Source organism: Adelges cooleyi, unplaced genomic scaffold (assembly GCF_023614345.1).
Source record: "Adelges cooleyi isolate 19-005CV unplaced genomic scaffold, UGA_ACOO_1.1 ACOO_flye_CR_arks_rails_tigmint_CR_PRNA_8, whole genome shotgun sequence".
NCBI lineage: Eukaryota > Metazoa > Arthropoda > Insecta > Hemiptera > Adelgidae > Adelges > Adelges cooleyi.
In genome coordinates, this window is record NW_026096513.1 from 623,894 (window position 1) to 639,285 (window position 15,392).

The window sequence follows — 15,392 nt, forward strand, 5'->3', positions numbered from 1 at the left end:
CCGGTTAATTTCTTCCACTATGCCTGCTGATAAGTGATAAGCGAGAAACTGGAGAAGAAAATTACAGACACTTCACCGTATATATAATTACATACATTATACCTCATTAAATTTTTTCTAATTATTATTTACTTTGATTACAATGTTATTTTTATGAATTTGTTGTTAAGTTTAACTGATGGCCGTATTGTTGTCTTCCTTGTATGCGCTATGTATGTACGCGTAGCGGTTTGCAAACACAGCCTGTCCCATCTTGGAGGTCTTCCCCTATGTTTGTCTGCTGGATTTGTGAATTCAACTCGGTTGTAGGGTGATGGTCTTAAGTCATGGGTGCCCAGCAGACGAAAGACCGTGCTCTGTCTTCAGGCTCATTGACTGTACGAAGTACTCGATCAAAACCACGGTTTGTCACAGCTAAAGAAGGCAAAAACCAAGGACTAAATATCTTCACTGAACACAGTGGTAAGTCAATTATTGTTTGGTTTATTTCTGTGTTCAAACTTGAGATCTTACACTTAACAACGTATACGTCTTATCTGAGATACTATATACATTTGTATATCATTACCAATATTTACTGAAGATTTTTTGTTCCCGTTGAAATATGTTTTTGGCTTGTTTGATAAAATAAAATTATTTATCAAGATTTTGCCTGCAAATTGTCGAGACGAGTAGTTACAATGCAGTAACATTGTCAATGAGTTTTCTCCTCATAGTTAGGTGTACTAATTAGTAATAAGTTGTTTTAAAGCATAGTTTAATTAAAGTAAAATATTGTAAACATTTAGCCGTGGTATTATTAGAGATCTATTTTAATTAATAAAATAAATATTATAAATGGCATGTTCGGGTTTTTGTACAGGGTGATCATTTTATCGTGAACCACTTAATATCTCATACGGTTAATAAGAAGTACATTTTTTTTTTCATATTGTTTTTATACACTGATCTCAATTTTTCATAGTTTTCTATGTGTTTTCCCCTCTCCAAAATTAGTTTTTTTGATAGCAATTTTTGAATCTTAAATGGTATATAATGGTGATACTTAAGAATATCTAATATATTGAAACAATTAAACATTTATTTTTTATAAAAAGTTGTTTTTATTTAATAGTTTTTTGCAACCTAGTAAATATTTTTTTGTTGATTCAGTCATTTTCTAAAAAAATATTTCAAATCATACAAAAAACCAATTCACAATTCACATTTGCCTAATACCCTCGATTATTTATTACTTGTTTTTAATAACGAATTAAATACCAAATTATCTTTCACATAAAAATAATTACTATCTTATTAGCCATAATCTAAATTAATAAATTACTGTGCCAATATTAAATTTTAATGTTATTATTTACTATTAATTAATTTTATTCTGACGACCCATCCTAGATAGCGAATTCGTCTAGAAACCATGTCATGATGGAAGTGATGGGTCTTCAAGGCATGTTAAGCTACACGATGAATGAAATTATTTTATTATATTATTTTGATTTTTATGGTTTATCAATATTAATAATTTACATTTAAATTTAGTCGACTTGAATCTAAGTCGTAAAAACCAATAGGACATAAGTGATTTTTACATATTTTACAGGCAATTGAAGATATTTTCAATGAGTTCTAATTTTCTTTCAATATTACTTACAATAATTAATGACAAATTTCAAACAAATACTGATAGTAAAAATTTAAATTGACTAATACTACAAGATCCGTATAGGTTTGTGAAAAATTTCAATTGTACCCTTTTGATTCTCATCACTTTATTTAATCATATTATTATTTATAAAATCAGAAAATGAGTTTGTAATTAATATTAAAAAAAATAGCTTACTGGGAAAAATTGTTTATATGCTGAATCCCAGTTTTCCAGTATACACCGAAAACTATTTTATGACACAAAGTAATAAATATATTGATATAATTTCTCATTATAAAATATTTTTCAAATTCAGAGATATTAAAATCTCCTGTTATAAATTGTATAGATGTGATTGAGAAAAAGTAAATATTTAGTTTTGTAAATGTGTAAATTATGGATTTTGAAAATTACTTTTAATGACATCATATGTTTTATTTTATATTTATCTTGGAAAATCAAATGTTATGTGGGTCAAACGGAATACCAGTTAAAATTTAAAGGCTCAAGAGAAATTTGGAATTGTTGACAATTGATGCAGCATAGTACTGCTGATGAGGTGGCTAAGATACCATTGTTTGCTTTAAATATATATTTTTACTGTCATTAATCGACACATGTACAATATTATGTACTATTGGCGACAGAGAATGGTTATTTTTATTTTACTATCTCGTTAAACAACCACAAGCAGCACTTTATAAAAAAACAATTTATTTAAATTACTCTGATCATTGATAAATAAAGTAACTAGTTATGACAAGTTATTGATTATTTTATAAGAGGTAGCTTAGGAGATGCCCCCAATAATAGAAAAAACAGTAGGTATCTATTTTGCAGGGACAGGGTTAAGAAAAAGTAAAGAATGGTAATGGTACTGATATTTTAGTTGTGTGGACTAATATTATTATAATATTTTAGGAATAAAGAAAAATTTTAATATTAGTACATTATTTGTTTGTTTTTGTAGAAGCACTGTTGCAAAGTCGACCTCTACCTCATATACCTGACCTACCCGACGGTGATCCCCCAGGGTCTATTCCTTCTGGCGGGGGAAGCTCCGGGGGCTCAGGCGGTGGAGCAACATCCAGTAACTTAGAGTCCTCAATCAGATGGACGTCTAAAGAAAACTTACTACAATCACAAGAAGATGACGATCCACAATTGTTTGTGGCTTTATATGATTTTCAAGCAGGTGGTGATAATCAACTTAGCTTAAAAAAAGGTGATTAAAGGTTTTTTAAATTTATGTGTCTAATTTAATTTGGATAAGTCGAAAGTTGTTGGTGATTGTTTGTATTTTAGACTTAATTCTGTATATTTTATTTACTTCGTAATATAATTTACTATGTTTTGCTATTTATTGTAAAAGAAGGTTACAAATAAAACGTTTATGTATTTTAGGTGAACAAGTTCGAATTTTATCTTACAACAAAAGTGGAGAATGGTGTGAAGCGCACGCTTCACCTGGTCATGTTGGCTGGGTACCATCCAATTATGTTACTCCTGTCAACTCCTTGGAAAAACATTCGTGGTATCACGGGCCAATTTCACGAAACGCCGCTGAATACTTGTTGAGTTCAGGTATTAATGGTAGTTTTTTAGTACGAGAAAGTGAAAGTTCCCCAGGCCAGCGATCTATCTCATTGCGATACGAAGGGCGAGTTTACCATTATCGCATAAATGAAGACACTTCTGATGGAAAGGTTAACATTTAAATTTTAATAATGAAAACACATTGTATTTAATAATTTTATTTATAATATATAGGTTTATGTAACTACTGAAAGCCGTTTTAATACCCTTGCTGAATTAGTTCACCATCATTCAATACACTCAGATGGTCTCATAACTCAACTTTTATACCCAGCGCCCAAACACAATAAGCCGACTGTGTTTGCACTTAGTCCAGAACCGGATGAATGGGAAATCAATCGAACAGATATAGTCATGAGACATAAATTAGGTGGCGGCCAATACGGTGATGTTTATGAAGCTGTTTGGAAACGTTATAATATGACTGTTGCGGTAAAAACATTAAAGGTTAGATTAAATTTAATTTTTATTCGTAATCTAAATTGTTATTTTATGTCTACAAAATTATCACTTATATGTTTATGTCATTATGTTTAGCTGGGTATAATTATTATAAGTGACACTATTATGTGGCTACTTGTTAATAGTTAGTAACTAGTTAACTAAATTGGAGATTTTTATAAATCACGCTGTAAATTGTAGCTTAAATCTAGAAGGGATCAGATAAATTTAAACCATTTATCTCTTCGATACATCAGTTACTGGTTATTTCAAGTGTTTAATTTTTTTTTGATAATTTAAAATTGTATTAGTATTATTCAGGACATTCATTAAAAATGACTAGAAGTGTACAACCTAATTGTAAATCATCGATAATTCAAATTATTAACTCAAATACTAACCATTTTATTATCATAAAAAAAAAAACAATTGTATATTAGGTCCAAATTACAAATTGACTATTTTTTCAATTTTCCTTTTTTTTTTGTGGAATATGATGCTATTAACCAATTGAAACCTATTTTAAGAATCGTAACGTTTCCCATAATTTTCTTATCGTAAATTTAAGCATGGAACACTATCAAACTCATTGATAAATATTTTGTTTTTCTTTGATACTGTAATATGTATAGTATGGGGGGTACGGACTAAACCTTCAGTTATAAAAAATAAAATGTTTTTAAAAAAAAACTCAAATAATGAATACTATTTTTTTATTTTTATTTGACCATAAATCCAAAAAAATTGTTTAATAAAATTGTATTTGAATAAATTAAAAATGATTTAAAACACTATTTTAATAACTGAAATAACTCAATTTAATGGGTATGATGCAAATTTGATTTTTATATTAGTTAATAAGCATAAGTGGTCAAGGGAATTTAAAACAGCCAGAACGCTTAGTAGGAGGGACAATGAATAAATTATAAGATCGGGTATGGTTTATTTTCCAGGTATTTCAAGGGGGTTAACAAAATTTTTCAAAATTATGGTATAACTCTAACTGCATAAACAAGTAATAACTTAAAATCTCTATTAGGTAGTACCAAAGATAAAAAATCCTGGATTTATAAAATACAACGTAAAGAATGTGATAAATGCTACGTAGATTAGTCAAAACGAAATATTGCGGTTAGGTTTAAAGAACACATATGGAATATTAAAAACCAAGAAGTACAAAAATCTCCTGTTGCGGAACATTTATTAGATACTAATCATAGCATCAAATCTGTAAAATTACTAAAAAATGTAAATAACTCAAAATAACTTATCATTAGGGAGGCAATAGAAATGTTAAAAAATAGAAACAATTTGTTAAACTTGGACTTGAGTCCATTAAAAAACATTTTATTAATATTGATAAAATGTGTTGACCATGAGTCATCATTTCCAGCATGACATCATACTTGGTATGACTGTGCTGTGTATATATATAAGGAAGTATTTACCTGTAATCGGTCTCAGTTTGCCCTTAGCGCTGATGATGACAACGTTGTTGTGGAAATACGTATACATAGAATGTGTATTATTTGTATGGTTAAGGGTTTTAAATTTTAATTTCTTTATTATATAATACCATAAGTTGCTAAGTTTTTTCTAGATAGTTTGTTATTTAAATAAAACGGATTGCCCAAGCTTGAATTATAGAATTAAATATTTAAAAAAAATGTATACAAGTCTTTTGTACATAATTTTTAAAACAATATTATGTCTTTTTATAATTTTACATTAATTATTGATAACTTATATATTTTTAATATTTAATAGCATGTTTAAAAAATTCAAATAGTATCATCGACACTCCTAACAAAAAAAGTTGTATCTCACTTTCTTGAATTTTTTAAGGTGAATAAAATGAATGCCTAATCAAATTTATATTTTTACTCAGTTTTTTTATATATGTGTGTAAACACCATTACCAGACACTTAATTATAAAGTTTTAATTTTTCAAGACAAATAATTATTTCTAGTTTATAAACATCGTAACACAGTAAAAAACTTTTTACTGGAATTAAAAGTTTTAGTTTTTATATAGCCCTTTGTTCATGGGTACAAATATGGTCGTTACATTTTTTTGTTGGCATAGTTTATTTTTACTTAACATACTCTTTATTGTCGGTAATTTGTTTTCGTTGTTGGAGTGCTTAAGATACTAAAGTTTTCATAAGAAGGTAGAGGAAAAAATAAATAATCCTGTATTATAATGCCATGACAGATGGTAGTAACTTAAAATCGCACAAAAATGGAGTACAGCTGTTCTTGTTGTGGGCATAAAATTATAATACCTTAAATTTGTATTCTTAAAAGTAGTAAAAAGGTTAATAAAAAAAAAATTATACCTGATATATTATTAGTTTTTATTATTTAAAATATAATGTTAAGATTAAAATTTGTATTTATTTATTTTTTTATATTTTTCAATAATTTTACAGGAGGACACAATGGCCCTTAAGGATTTTTTAGAAGAAGCTTCCATCATGAAAGAGATGAAACATCCAAATTTAGTTCAACTTTTAGGTATTATTAACTATTGTATTTTTTTTTAGGTATAAAAATTAATATATTCATAATTTAAAATGTACTATTTAGGTGTTTGTACGAGAGAACCTCCATTTTACATAATCACCGAGTTTATGAGCAAAGGTAATCTGTTGGACTACTTGAGATCGGATAGCCGCGAAAACATAAATGCAGTTGTTCTAATGTATATGGCCACACAGATAGCCAGTGCAATGAGTTACTTGGAAAGCAGAATGTTTATCCATAGGTAATTGGATAAAAACAATTTCTATTGTTCTTTTTTATTTCAGACACTAAATATAATATTAAATTTTTTTGCAGAGATTTAGCCGCACGAAATTGTCTTGTTGGAGAAAATCATCTTGTCAAAGTTGCAGATTTCGGTTTAGCACGGTTAATGAGGGATGATACTTATACAGCACATGCGGGTGCTAAATTTCCAATTAAATGGACAGCTCCAGAAGGCTTAGCTTATAATAAATTTTCAACTAAAGTATGTTTTTCTCAATCTTATTTACTACATACACCATTTATTGTTGTATTTAATTTGATAGCTTTTTTAAAAACTAGTTTATCTTTATAACTTTTCTAACAATATTATTTTCTGCTCACAGTCAGACGTATGGGCATTTGGTGTCTTATTATGGGAAATAGCTACTTATGGGATGTCACCGTACCCAGGTGTTGATTTAACCGATGTTTATCATATGCTAGAAAAAGGATACAGGTATATTTTATAACAATACAAATTTAAATGAAATGTACTAACTTTATTAACTATTTTATTTAATTAATTAATTAAATTAATATTATAATATTTTAGAATGGATTGTCCACCTGGTTGTCCGCCAAATATTTATCACTTGATGAAACAATGTTGGCAATGGTCTCCAAACGAGAGACCATCGTTTAAAGAAATTCATCACGCTTTAGAAAATATGTTTCAAGAATCAAATATAATTGAGGGTAAATTTGATTTAAACATTAAAGACAAAGGTTATTAAAAATACATATTTATTAAATCGGTTATTGGTGTTTTTAGAAGTAGAAAAACAGTTGCAAGGAAGTTTAACGCCTCAGTTGTCTCATAAAAGGTCTCATGGAATCAGTTCCAATACTTTGGGAGTATCTTCGGAATCAAATGGTAATTTTAGTTGTATTTTTAAATAAAATATAAGTATGCCTTTAAATAATAATACATATTTTTAGAAACAATTTCACAAGTTGAGCGTAATTTATCGACATTTGGGGCGCCGCTAGTCAAAGGTAGTCTTGTGCAGTTACGGCGGCCAACCAATAAACGTGGCAAAACAGCCCCAGCTCCTCCCAAGCGTACTAGGTACTAATAATAAATAGCCATTTTAAGAAAGTTGTATAAGAAAAAAGTATATTTTTATTGATAAAAATTAAACAAAAAAACATGTTCTATGCAAACCGCATATAAAAATATGTACGAGTTTTTAACACAACTCTCATACAGAGATGGGCGAAATTAAATGTGTACAGAAATTAATAAGGCAGCAAAACAAAAACTTTCTTAAACAAATCAAAACTCAAACTGCCAAAAACTAATATATTGTAACGGAGTTAAAGCAAAGTTTATTTTTACTTAATGCTATATTGTTAAAATATATAAATTCAATTTTATACAACTTCCCTAACTAGTTTTTTTAAAAATTAAGCGGACTATTGTTATTATATAATACTTATAATTTGTTTTTAGTTTACTATCATCGTGTAGTTCATTTAGAGATTCTCACTATGGTGGTCCGGTGTTGGCAGATCAAAATGAAGCGGCTATGTCACTTCCTCCTCAACCTTTTTCTGAGGATAATATCGCCCCAAACGGTTTGTAAAAATTAATTAATATTCAGCATAGTTTGTTAGAATTTCTTAAATTTTTATTTTGTTGTAGGAATAAATAAAGATCTTCATAATGTAGTCGGTGGCCTGGTTGATAGCGATGGAGCTAGCGAAGAAAGTGCTGAGCCCACTGAAGTTGAAAATGAATGTTCTCACATACCGCCGTTAAATCGCGTTCATCGCGGATCCTTGACCAAAAAGACATCCAAACATCAAGCTGCTCATCCGTTATACCAAAGAGACACAGGAAATTCAGACACTCCTAAAGTGGCTGCTTTAGAGGTACAAAATGTTAAACGTGCTATCAATCGGTATGGTACTTTACCAAAAGGAGCGCGGATCGGAGCTTACTTAGAGTCTTTAAGGCACGGCAATGGCGAAAACATTGAAGTAAATACAAAACCTCTTCCGAATCAACGTGTCAATGCTCCTCTGCGTCGACCATTTCAACAGCCAGGTAACATGACTAGAAGTAATTCATCGACTAACTTCCAACCTTCTTCTCCGCGGACTCTCCGTGCTCAGCCTCCGCCTCCGAATTTAGCAGATTTAGAGTTCCCTCCCCCGCCTCCACCTGAAGATTTAGATCAAGAAGAACAATCTACGTTTAGATTCGGGGTAAGTCTTAGGCATAGAGAACCATCCACTGATTCTTGTAACAGTGCTAAATCAGAACCCGCTAGACTGAAAACTGCTGTCCGTAAAGACAACAGACCATTGACTGAAAAAGAAACTTCGGTAGAACCGTCCCCTATATTACCAAAGAAAAATATCGATCTGACTCCGAGTTCGGATGAAGACTCAAGAGATGTAAAAAGTCTCGTACCGGATATAATGAAAGAAATGATGGAACTGAAATACGCTGGTGATAAAAAAAGCAAAGACGAAAAGCCCGGGTCACCTGTTGATTTCAAAACTAACCTCAGGAAAATCAACATTGAACGTAAAGATGACCGAATCGACAACAACATAGCAGAAATCAAATCGCAGTTAAAAAAAGTGAAAATTGAAGGAAAAAAAGAAAACGAGACTGTTGAGTGTGACAATAATTATCCAGAGGAAGGCGATGATAAAAGACGAAGCACGGGCAGTATTAGTAGCTTGAAAAAATTGTGGGAAGGCGAGAGTCCTCCAGAAACAAATAAAGAAAGGCGTATCTGGCCACCTCACGAAGATAAGCCTATTGTGCCACTTAAACCGGCCAAGCCAACCAAATCGAATGCGATATATGCTACGCCTGGTGCGCCATCCAATTTAGTAGATCAGTGGCAAGCTGTAGAGAACAGTTTGAAAACTTTACGTACAGCGCCAACAGTCACTTCGGCTGGCTGGTTAGCACTCTCCGACAAGGTTGGTGGTTTTCATTCGTCTTGTCTGAATTATGCCGATTCAGCAGCACCACCAAATCTCAGGTTTCATCTTCGGGAACTACTCAACAAACTAGAATCTCAGTCTAGACAAATGCGGTCTGCCGGCGGAGGACGACAACAAACTGATCCCTCCACCATATTCCAGACACTAGATAACACTTTAAAAGATATTTTGAATATAATTCAAAGATAAAACTGAACATCAACAACAACGGGTACATTGTGTGTCACATTCCTTTTAAGATTTATATAATACACATATATTATATCTATATTTATTACTATAATTTTGACTGTACAGAGAAATCTTTTTAAATTATTATTATTATTATTATTATACATATATTATTTATATATTGTGCATATAAGCGAGATGTTGGTAATATCGATTGGCAATTTGTTTTTAGACTAAAAATGTTATGAAAAAAAGAATTAGGAAATTTGACAATTCATTAATTACATAAATGATTATACTTGTGTGTACAATAGAAAATAGGGTTTATCGAGAAGGTATTTAGATTTTTAAAATGCACATACATTCTCTGGCTTTAAGTATATGTTTTATTGACGTCCACTTTATAGTAAAATTAATTTTTAAGTTAATAATTTTATCTAGTAGGCGAACAATGATGCACAAGATTTGTCGTCCTACATTTAAATCATAATATATTTTCAAAGCCAATATTCAACAAGAACAGCTTATTATATTGTTAAAAAAAAAAAAAATGTTCTCCAATAATATCTTTCTTGAATTCTCAAAACGGTACCAAAATATTGTTATACAACGTCTACTTAATGTCGTTTTGACAAACATTAATTTGTGCAATTATTGTGTATGATACGTACATTTTATTTTTAATACGGTTCCATTCTACTTATTTACATGTGTGTGTGTTTTTTACTTTTTTTTTTTTTTAAATTAAATACCTACTCTTAACAGTAAATACTACTGCCCCTATTGTTTTGCTCAATATTTTGTTATTATGTGTATTTATCAAACATTATACCCTTGAGTGAACCAAAATAAATATTTTAACAAGCAATTTAAAACTCCTGTGTTTCTCTAATGTATAATTTTTTTTTTTTTCATAAAAAAAGTTGTTTTTATATAATTAATTATTGTTTTATGGTATTTTTTCTCACTTTTTTTCCATTAGCAACATAAAGTGTGTGTCGATACAATTTAGAATTTTTTTGAACATTAACGACCGTAACATATTATCGTATTCATTACTTAACCACAGCAAAAACGAAAGTAGAATGTTATTTAAATTAAACAAAAATATATATAATGTAAAGACTGATATTATTTTGTCCACTGGTATAAGTTTATTGAATTGTATAGCGTTGCAGCGCATGATATTAAATCGCAACAATGTACAATATTTAAATAATAATAACTTGTCTATGTTCTTTTATTTATATAGTTATAATAAATACATTTATTATATTATAATATATATATACATATATGAAAAAAAACAAATCATAATAGAATACTGATCTAGTCTTTATATGTAGTAAAATAGTAGTATATAGAAGTAGCTATTTTATACAAGTCCCTTAATGCACATTATAACTACTAAATTATTATTATAATATTATAATCTATTATGTTTTACTATTCTTGCGGTATTATATTGTTCTCCGATGACTTTTGACACCATTGTCTCATTTTTTATGTTTATTGTAATAATATTAATGTGAAAAATAAAAATAAATAAATATTATATAACATTATTTTTATTATAAAAACCAATAATTTATTATTTAATAGAAAAAAAAATATATAAGTATAGTAGCTCTAAACACTATTGATAATGTTACGATTAGAAATAAATGTAATTTTTATAAATATCAAAATCATTAATAGAACTTTTAATTGTTTGTTTTTTATTTGAGGTTTTATAGGAATTTATTAATTGGGTACTAAAAAAAATTATTCGATTAATATACCAATTTGATTTGGAGTAGTCCTAACGAAATTCCTAATTTATCTATACTGATTTTCTTTGCTAGGCCTGTAATAATTTTTTAAGACCGAACTTTTTAAAATTTTATTCTTTTTGTATTATTTTATATTAATCCATAAAAATAAGAAATTAAAAAAATGGTTTTTGGAATTATTCACTTAATTTTTATACTACTTAAACTGAAATGCTAATTAATTGGAAACTCAGTATATCTAGCTGAAATTTCGGTAAAAAAAATAACGCAATTTTTGTAAATTTAAAATATCAATCTCGTAGTTGAGTTAAATCGATGATAATAATTTTACATTTTTATTACAATCGGTTTTAGAATACCAGACAATGAGATTATAAAATCGATTTTATAGTATCCCATTCTTTCGATTTCAAACTTTTTTTACACAGACAAAATTCAAACAATTAGGATGGAATGCGAGATTGTCAAAATCAAATTTCATATTTCACCCAAAATACAAGAACCACCCTAATGAATATGTATAATCCGACCATCTATACAAATGTGTTTTTTGTTTACCTTACACACAATACACATTTTCATAATCGTTCATTTTACAACCGTTCAATAAATATTAATTATTTTGATATAAAACACGTTTTTACGTGCTATTTCAAAGATAATAAATAAATTGTTTTTTTTAGCTGAAATACAATTTTGACGGTTGCTAAGTAAATTATTATGTGATATTTTAGTAACACAATCGGTGACAAATCAACATTTTGTTTTAGTTTTGAAAAGTTGTTAGTTTTTATCGTGTAAAGACGCGATTGGAAAATTGTTGAACGTTTTTTTTTTAAATTACTTAATTGAAACCAGAAACTAGACCAGAAAGAATAGAAGAGACTAAAAGAAGTTATTACCTAAACATCTGTGCGGCGTATATGTAGCGGTACATTATTATTGTTATTACAATTGACATTTTTAAAACATTATTACTATTGTTATTTAATATTTATTAGGATTGTCTCTATTACCGGCGCTGGAACGTCATAGAAGACAATGCGACGATGTTACCTAGTTTTATTTAATTTAATTAACTAATTTTTTTCTACAAATAAACACAATTATAACATATCTTTTTAATCGTTTCCTCGACAGACGATTTTTCGCAAAATCTTAGTTTTTAAACTAAAACAAAGGATATATTTTAGTTAGGGTAGTACAAAAATAAGGATTCTTTTTTGGTAGCTAGTTTTTTTTTTAATCAAATATTACAGCTGCCACAGCAACGTTTATAAATATTATTCTTACCTGAATATACCTGCTACACAGAATCTGTTTTTCTTTGACCATTGTGGAAATTTAAATGTATACGATATTAAAACAGTGAATGTTATCACTTATCATCATCACTTTCAGCTTACTGTCTATTATTAAAATATCTAAAAAAAGTTTGGATAGGGAAATTGGAATAGCAAGCTAGACTAAAATAGTAACGTAGCGCAATAGCACTACAACAAACAGGTAATAATAAATAATTTGCCGATAATTATAATTTTAGTTGAGGACTGAGAGTACTTTAACGGATCGGCGGATGATGAAGAATGATAAGTACAATAATTAGAGTAATGATCAATCTCAGTGGTTGTAACAATAATTACTATAATAACCAGAAGGTTGGAAAGAAAGCTACGGAGGTATGAAATCATCAAATGACAAATTACAAGCCATAGTCTTCAGAAGAAACAAGATGGAAAGGCAACTTGGAAATATTATTATAATTTAGTAACGGGACTCGAATTACACCAGTCCAGATTTTAATTTTACTTCATATTTCAAAAGGTATTAAAAAATATATGGCTAAATCTGATTTTAAACGGATTCAATTTTCTATTAAGATATATACAATTGACAAAAATATTATGGTGTATTTATCTAAAATTTGGTCTATTTACCAAGGTAAACATTTATTTAAAATGTTTTGTGATTTTTTTGTACTAAATTATTTTCTGTGATTTTTAGTTTACTAATTTTTAGACTGAAAAACTGACTCTTGCACAGGAGCCGGATGTCTTGAACGACTGACGCTCAAGTTCGGCTGGCTTTCGATGTTATAGACCGGACTATGCTGGAATCAAATATGGGCTTTTTAATTTTTTCCCCAATGTATATTTTTAAATATTCATAGAAGCGTGTACGATGAACCTGTGAGACGTGCTTAATAGGACTGTATCTGGTCCGAAAAGCTTACCTCCAGACTAGTCAAAAGCCGTTTCCGTGAACAACAAATTAATTAATACCTAAATGGCTAAATGCAGTCTGAGTGTTAAACCAAATTATACCGGGATCCATAAAATTTATAAATTGCATTGCACTTTTCAATTGTATTTATTATTCCAATATTTTACTCAGTTTCCTCAACTACGTTGTTCAAAAATTCAACATTATAAAACTCGCTAAAATATAGTTTGTATTGTCTCATTTGTGTTTTCATCTTTTATATCTCTTTTTTTGATGTCAATGTTCTATTTTATAAGTCTTATTTTCATCAAGTTTCTGGTTTTTTCTTCAATTGATTTCCTCTATGTGTTCCATTATTTTATTTTTAAAAATTTCTATAAGTCTTCATACTTCTTTGTTGTTTACTTAAACATCACTAATGACTTTCCAGCCCTTTATTTGACTAACGTTTCTTAAATTGTTCTTTCTTTTTTTGAAAATACCTCATCATACTTCCTATACTACTATAACCCTAAAAATCTTGCACCAAATACTTTATTACTCGGTTTGCATAATTTCGCACAATATTTTTTTGTTATCAACACACAGAGTTAAACTTGTTCACCAATTCTTTCACATACACTACTTCCATATATTTGTTATGTATAATAGTGGACTTAGGTGTCTATGTCTTGACTGTTTGTAGAAACGTGTATGATGAATGTGCGAGATGTGCTTTACAAGACCAGCGAGTACCTCTGGTACGTATGCGGTCCGAAAAGCTTACCCCACAGACAATTCATATGCTGTTTGCCTTGAAAGTCATGAAAGATATTATACCTAAGTTCATTTTTCTACTAAAGCAAACAAACCTCCACCATGCGTTTTATGCACTACACAAACATCATCATACATAGTGATACCACTTAAAAAAAAACTAGCTAAATTTTGTAGGGAAAGGGGTAAACTTTTTTTTATACTTTTAAATATTGCATTTTTGTACAAATTTTTGCTAATCATTACTTTTGGCCATTTATGTACCATATGATTTTTGTGGGATTAAAGTCTCATTTTGCCAACTTACCCGCTATAGTTTGGCCACTGTAAGCAGAAGGTGTGAAGACCGCGAAGACCAACGGTGAGCGAAAAATTAAAACGAGAACGTGCCGCCGTGACAGCGACAAAATTGTTTTTGTTTGTACTCTTTTTTAATTAAAATTTAAAGGTGTATAAGTTTATTTTTTTTTTGTGCACCTATAAAAAAAAAGTGAGTTGCACAAAGAAAATATTAACAGCTGCGTTGGACGTTGGTTGTTCCACTTTGGCAGATCCGGTGAAATTTTAATACTGGATATACATTTGCAACCGTTAACACAACAGCTAATGACCGTTCTCGCCGGTTTGGCTTTTTACATTTGAGTATAGTTTAACCAACAATTTTGATGTTGTTAAACTGTACTCAATGTTCAAGCTTAATTTCATAGTTAATTTACACAGTTAATATCATATATACCATCTCAAGGTTATTAATAGCCAAATAAGGCAGGAATTTATCCATCCGTATGTTCTTATTCATCCAAAAATAGCTGAGCAAGCTTCAAACTTGAATTACACTCATAAACATATGAATTTCAAAAATGGTAATATTTTTTTGCATATTATGAATTTTTAAAACATTCTATTCTTATTTATTGCACACAAATTTGAATTGTGCACCCGACCGGCGCCCGTTTTTTAAGATTGCCTATCACAAACGTTTACAAATAGTATTCGGGTCCCAATTAAAATGTACTTGTTTTAAAAGGTACTG

At 29.4% G+C, this 15,392-nt stretch overlaps 1 protein-coding gene across 1 annotated transcript; it reads left to right on the forward strand.

The window, feature by feature from the left end:
- Nucleotides 1-21: 21 nt before the first annotated feature.
- LOC126845913 (tyrosine-protein kinase Abl) lies at nt 22-10,326 on the forward strand. Its single transcript, XM_050584941.1, has 13 exons — nt 22-462; nt 2,613-2,867; nt 3,047-3,348; nt 3,413-3,685; nt 6,113-6,197; nt 6,270-6,447; nt 6,522-6,693; nt 6,815-6,927; nt 7,024-7,166; nt 7,243-7,344; nt 7,410-7,539; nt 7,924-8,048; nt 8,116-10,326. Exons 1-13 carry the CDS (start codon nt 327-329, stop codon nt 9,624-9,626), a joined length of 3,525 nt encoding a protein of 1,174 aa, XP_050440898.1. The 5' UTR covers nt 22-326; the 3' UTR covers nt 9,627-10,326.
- The last annotated feature ends 5,066 nt before the right edge of the window (nt 10,327-15,392 follow it).

What these genes read in the sequence shown, in the direction of transcription:
- LOC126845913 (XM_050584941.1), top strand. Translation starts at nt 327, where the DNA reads ATGGGTGCCCAGCAGACGAAAGACCGTGCTCTGTCTTCAGGCTCATTG. An exon ending in AGCAGAATGTTTATCCATAG is followed by an intron (nt 6,448 to 6,521) that starts GTAATTGGATAA and finishes ATTTTTTTGCAG; the next exon opens with AGATTTAGCCGCACGAAATT. An exon ending in GGATAATATCGCCCCAAACG is followed by an intron (nt 8,049 to 8,115) that starts GTTTGTAAAAAT and finishes ATTTTGTTGTAG; the next exon opens with GAATAAATAAAGATCTTCAT.